A 6,554-nucleotide genomic window follows, 5' to 3' on the forward strand; every position below is an offset into this window, starting at 1 on the left:
CTCGTATTTAAGTTCAATCATTTTTTAGTTTAAAATATTTATAATTATAAAATATTAATGTATATATATTCCTTTGCTATTGATAAAGTCACATGTCTAACTTATTGACATGGTATTCTTTCGAAAAAACGAATGTTTTCTTTTCCAAAAAGTTGCTTTTTCAATTTGACTTAGATAAATCTATTTTCAGATTTCAATATTATACCGAGGAGACGCCATTTCTCTTACAACGAATCACTGTATGAACATATAGGGTCAAAATTGTACGCACATATTAAAGCCCTTATATGCATTAGGGTTAAGAAAAGTAAAAGGAGTATGAATTTTCACTTTTCACTTTCAACTCATACAATAAAAATTTAATTTAATTTTAATGTATTTACAATGAAAATTAAATTTACATATATATTTAATTACTACCATAACATCAATAGAAATTATTTTTATTTATAATCATTTAAAAAAACAAATATAAAGATAAAGTACTAGTTTGTTCCCTAACATTTCAAACGCTTTATTTCAATATCAAAAAATTTTAAATGAGTTCAATATTATTGTTGTTATCCTAAAGTTAATTTTAATATCAACAATTAACATATTTAAAAGTTAATGTAACCTTCGATTTCAGTAGGTAAATAGAATAGACTTACCAATGATTATTAATCTAAATTTTTTTTATTAATTATTCAAGTCAAAATTAATGGTAGGACAACATTAAATTTATTTAAAATTTTGTGGGGTTAAAATAAGATATTTAAAATGTTAGGACCAAACTAGGATTTGGACCGAACATTGTAGACCAAAATAGTAATTTACCCTAAATATAAGAGAAAAAGATAAATAGGTTCCTGACATTTTGTCCCGCGGATATTTTCGTCCCTAACCATTAAAAATATTTTTAAGTCCCTGACCTTCACAAAACTTGGACGGATCAGTCCCTCCGTCCAAATGCCTTCGTCAGGGACTGATCCGTCTAAATGCCTTCGTCAGGGACTGATCCGTCCAAGTTTTGTGAATGTCAATGACTTAAAAGTATTTTTCAATGGTCAGGGACGAAAATATCCGTGGGGCAAAAGGTCAGGGATCTATTTATCCTTTTCTCTAAATATAATTATGAATATATATCCAAATAGGTTCCTAAAAAATTTTGCATGGACATTTTTGTCCCCAAAAAATATTTATTACATTGAGGTCCTTAAACTTTACAAAAACAAGAGATATAAATCCTTTCATTATACTTTTGACGACCTATTTGCCTAAATAAAAACAACAAATCTAACTAAAGAAGAGACTTATATGTCTTATTTTTGTAAAAATGTTTAGGGACCTCAATGTAATAAAATATTTTAGGAACAAAAACTTTTGATGCGAAATTCTATATGGTCCTGTTTGAATATATATTCTATAATTATATAGATAACTATACAAAATAATTTACGCCTTTAATATATCAAAATTAAAACCCTCACATTTTACCAAGTCAGCATACTATAAAGTTAGGCGGTAAAGCAATTTTTAAACCAAGTCCAACAAAGTTAGCTTGTTATACACGCGCTTCTTCAACGTCGTCGTCTTCTTTTTTTCGAGTTTTTTCTTTAACAACGTCGTCGTCGTATCTTTTTCTTTGTCATTATCATCGTCACTGTCTTCATCTTTTTCTTCTTTTATATATGTTCAAAAAATTATAACACATAAATTTTAATGTACAGCATAAAAATTTTGATGCAGAGTGTAAATTTTGGCAAATAACACAAAAATTTTGGTGTGAAGTAAAAAAAATTTTGTACACAACACCGAAATTTTTAAAAGATTATGTCTAAAATGTTGACATCCAACAAAAAAATACATACTATACGAAAATTTTGGTACATAACATAATTTTTATACACATCACAAAAAATTTTGATGCACAACAAAAATTTTTGAAAGATTACAATTAATTCATCCGATCAGCAAAATATATTCGTAGCTAAAATTTATGTGCTATGTATAAAAATAAACTTACTGTAAATAAAAATTTTTGTTGTGTAAAGTTTTTATATTATATCGATAACTTTATGCTATGTATAAAAAATTATGTATTATGTGTAAAAATTTATATATTATTTAATAAAATTTATGTATTAAAAATTATAAAAAAATAATAAATACACATTTTCTTATTAAATTTGTGTTAACTTAATTAAATTTAATTACAAAATACCGATGCATATAGGCTATAGCATCGCGCCACATGTAATTGAAGTTTATATATACTGTTTGGCAATAAATCAATAAAGATGATGTGTAATTTGATGATGTGTAATTGAACACAGTAGTATTTAATAAATATATTTCCAGCAAACATTTCTTAAATAGATTTTTATTTTCTTTCCTTTTATGGTAAATGTACTTCCGATAATGCCACTACTATCAATGGTCAAAATATAAAAATATAGTAAAATATAGTATAACTTTATAAGTGGGAATATCTTTATTCTTTAGTCCTTGCATTCTACATATTTTTAATATATATGTTGTTTCCCTTTGAGTTACTTTCGGTGAAATGTAGCCAACACAATTTCAAGTAGGGGTGGCAGTGGGGCGGGTAGGGGCGGGTTTTTATCCTATTCGATTCCGTCCCGCCGTCCTATTATTTATCAACTATCCGTCCCGTTATTACTCGCGGGTAGTAAATTGTACTACCCGAATCTGCCTCTGCGGGTACCCACCCTACTCCTACCCGACCCTATAAAAATTAAATATTTTAATTTTTACATATTTATATATAAATTAAGACAAAAACTTAAAATTCATAGATAAATTAAACTACAAACACAAAATTCATACAATGTCATTAGCTCAAATAACTTGAAATTAAAAAAAAGTGTTAGATAACTACAAATTTAACACTATAATAAAGAAATTACAATATTAGATATAAAGAAAATTTCAACCCTTATTCTTGATCACTTTCAACATCTTCATCATCATTAAAAGTTTGCAAATCAAGATTTAAATCTGAAAATCATATAAAAGTTTGCAAATCAAAATTTAAACCTGAGGGTATAAAATTAACATAAATCATATAAATGTATAAAGATCAGAATGCACAATTGCAAAATCAGAATAAAATCAAAATTTAAAATGCAAAATTAGAATAAAATCAGAAATTTTCTACTCTTTATGAATACACATTCATAATCTAAATGATCAAAAGAAACAGAGTCACTACAACACACTAAAATGATTTGAAATGGAAAAAAAATTAGAAAGAACGAAGGGTAATAGCTATCAGCTTGTCCTCATAGAGAACAACAAAATTGACTCAAGAGGTAAAAGGACATTGACTCAAGAACAACAAAATTTTGATGTCTCTACTCTAGGAAACACTGAATAAAAACAATAGTATATATAAATAATATACATTTCAGTCTTGTTAACACTTAACACAAGGCTTTAAGTCACATGAATAAGTAAAGTGGCTCCTCTAGCCTAGTGGGGTCAAATTCAAGTTCAAGTTCAAGTCATCATTTCTAACACAACATTCCTTAGATGAACAACATTAATCTAATAATAATGATAATAATGGAATACATACATTTAAAATGTTTAGAGCTATATAGCATGTATAATAAGCAAGCATTGAAATGTAATAATGACGAAGATTGGATTATGAATCTTTGATAATCTCATAAAATTAATTAAGATGATGCATGCACTAATGATTAAAAAGAAGAGGAAAAGGCTGCTATACTGCAGAGTGTAGTAATGTCTTGCAAATACAAACTCATAATACATATTACAAAATACTAATATGATCTACAAACATAAACAGGCATAGCACAAGTAAATTAAAAGGAGTAATTATTATTGTTACTATTATATTCATGATTAAATAATGAGGAAAAGAAAAGGGAGAAGAAAAAGTTGGACATGGTTACAGCTAAGCAGTAGGCAGATCTAGAAGGAGCCATGGTTCAAGGCAAGAAAGAAATGTGTGTGTTGTTGCTGTTTACAAGAAAAAGGAGCAAAGGTATATATATAAATAAAACAATAGTATATATAAATAATATACATTTCAGAGCTCAAGTTTTTAAAAGAATTGAAGCTAAAGTTTAGGAGGAAAAAACAAAACCTTTTGGTTCAGTTTGATTAAACAGAAAAACATAAAGGGTGAAGCTTCAATAAATGAATGAATAAATAAAACAACAGTGAAATTATTATATCATCATTCAACAGGATGAAGCCATCAATCTCAGACTCAAAGTAACGAATTCAACAAGAATAAAGCTATTTCAATTTCAACAGGATGAAGCCATCAACCCACATCGGCACTTCATAGCTCAATTTCATCATTTAATTTTTTTATTTAAAAAAGGGGGAAATGATTTTTTTAATTGAGCCAACAAACATTGATTGTTCCCTGAATCAAGCTATTTCAACCCACAAAACTTAGTAACAAACTCAGGAAACTCCCTAGAGAATCTGTTATCACCCAAATCAGAAATTGAAGAATCTTACAAGAAGAGTTACACAATGCAGGAATCTACCTAGTCAAAAGAATCTATGGACTGAATTTTAAATGTTCTTTTGAGCATCAAAATTAATTTTAGTTTTATCTTAACTATTTTAACATAAAACATAAATCATAAACATTAAATTAAAGAAAAAAAACTGAAGATGCACATCAGCGGTAAGTATTGAGCGAGAAGTGCTTAGTGCTTACCAGTCACCAGAGAGACAATGACGGAGGAAGGAAGGACGACAAGGTGAGCAGAGACTAGAGAAAGAGGGGTTCACTCAGTAGCTTCGGTAGACGGTAGTGCAGCAGTGATGACTCGATGAGTAAGTTCGAGCGTTCAGCAGGGCGACGACACGGCGCCAACAGGACGACAGTGCAGCGGCAGCGACTCGGTGACGGGCTCGGTAGGACGGCAGCGCAGCGACGGTGACAAGCTCGGCGGAAGGCTCGATGGCGCAGTAAAGGTCACCAGATCTGAGGTTCACTGGGGAGAAGAGGAAGTGACTTTCCCTCCCTCTTCAATCTTCTTCGCTAGGGTTCTTTGAGGTTGAAGAGAAACGCGTAAATGAAAAAATGAGATGAGTACAGTGGTGGCTGTGAGGAATTGAGGATTAGAAACCCTAGAAAATTAAAATGGTATATATATATATATGTACTCCGGGGCGGGTAGGGGCGGGTTTACCCTGACCCCGACCCCGCCCCGCCTCGGTCAAAATCCGCCCCGCTGCGGGTCGGGTTTAAACCCGCCCCGATCGGATTGGGGCGGGTCGGGTACCCGCGGGTTCGGGTTCTCCTGCCACCCCTAATTTCAAGCTGCTAGATTAATGGCATACATAATGGTGTATTGGTTTTTTTTTTAATTATTTATATTAAAAATATAATTATTTATATATTTTTTATTATTTAAATTTTTTAAATAAATAATTTTATGATATAATATTAATATTTTTATAATTAAAAGATCAAAAATTCAATCTTTATCATCCAAAAAACAAAATTTAGAAATAGCTCATATATATATTAATTAAAAAATTAAATGTACAATCATATTTTAAATTAAAAAAAATATGATATAACTATGAAGGCAATTCAACAATTAAATTGAATAAAGGAAATATGAGGTATGGTATAAGAATTCAACAATCAGGAAAATGAACCAATTCACATAACAGATAAAAGAAGGAGAAGTAAAGTTGAGGAAGGGAGAGCTTCCTGCAGCAGAGAAGAAGGAAAAATTGGTCAGAATAGCCAAGGAAAAGAATTAACAAGAGAAGGATAATTTCAGAAGGAGAGAGGGTCAGAGCTTACAACTTCCATGCCATCTCCTTGGTGCCTTTCTTCCTATATATTTGTTGTTATTCAAGGAAAGTTTGTTGCTTCCGTTTTGCTAGTTGAGTTGTTATGCCAGCTGCCCCGTTTCTCTGTCCTTCTATCAATAGTCTCCCTGTTCAAATTGACCTTTCCCTCAAGGTCGAAGTTGGGATGCATCTGCTTCATGTCTTCATAAACTTCCCAAGTTGCATCCTCCACAGGCAAAGCTTGCCACTTGATCAATACCTCTTCATGCCAGCGTTTATTCTTCTTGACCATATGGTGTTCTAAGACCAGTTGAGGTTGTAATTCAAGGCCCTGGCCATCCAACGGTAAGGGGATGCTAGATTTTGGGAGTCTGCCGGTACACTTCTTAAGCAATGACACATGGAAGACTGGGTGAATTTTAGCAGTTGCAAGGAGCTGCAACTTGTATGCAACTTTTTCGATTTTTGCGATCACTGGAAATGGGCCAAAATAGCGCATGCTAAGTTTTTTATTCATGTGCAATGCCACCGACTTGAAACTCCAATTCGCTGTGCTTCTTATCAGCATTCAGTTTCATGCGAGCTTGTGCTCGTTGTAAATGGCTCCAAAGGGTTGTTAGCACTTGGTCTCACTGCTGGAGGAGTTCTTGTACAGCTGGCGGGTCCGTGGCCTCAACATTGTAACGAATAAGAGGAGGGGGATCTCTCCCAAATAGATCCTTGCATGGAGATATACCTGTAGCTGAGTAGAC

The 6,554-nt window shown here is 31.8% G+C and overlaps 1 protein-coding gene across 1 annotated transcript; it reads right to left on the bottom strand.

The window, feature by feature from the left end:
* Positions 1–5,863: 5,863 nt before the first annotated feature.
* Positions 5,864–6,301, bottom strand: LOC140176843 (uncharacterized). Its single transcript, XM_072208397.1, has one exon. The coding sequence runs from the start codon at positions 6,299–6,301 to the stop codon at positions 5,864–5,866; it is 438 nt and encodes a 145-aa protein (XP_072064498.1).
* Positions 6,302–6,554: the final 253 nt, after the last annotated feature.

This window comes from Arachis hypogaea, chromosome 12, assembly GCF_003086295.3.
Source record: "Arachis hypogaea cultivar Tifrunner chromosome 12, arahy.Tifrunner.gnm2.J5K5, whole genome shotgun sequence".
Classification (NCBI taxonomy): Eukaryota; Viridiplantae; Streptophyta; class Magnoliopsida; order Fabales; family Fabaceae; genus Arachis; species Arachis hypogaea.

Coding starts and splice junctions, on each gene's coding strand:
- LOC140176843 (XM_072208397.1), bottom strand. CDS start 6,301: ATGCGCTATTTTGGCCCATTTCCAGTGATCGCAAAAATCGAAAAAGTT.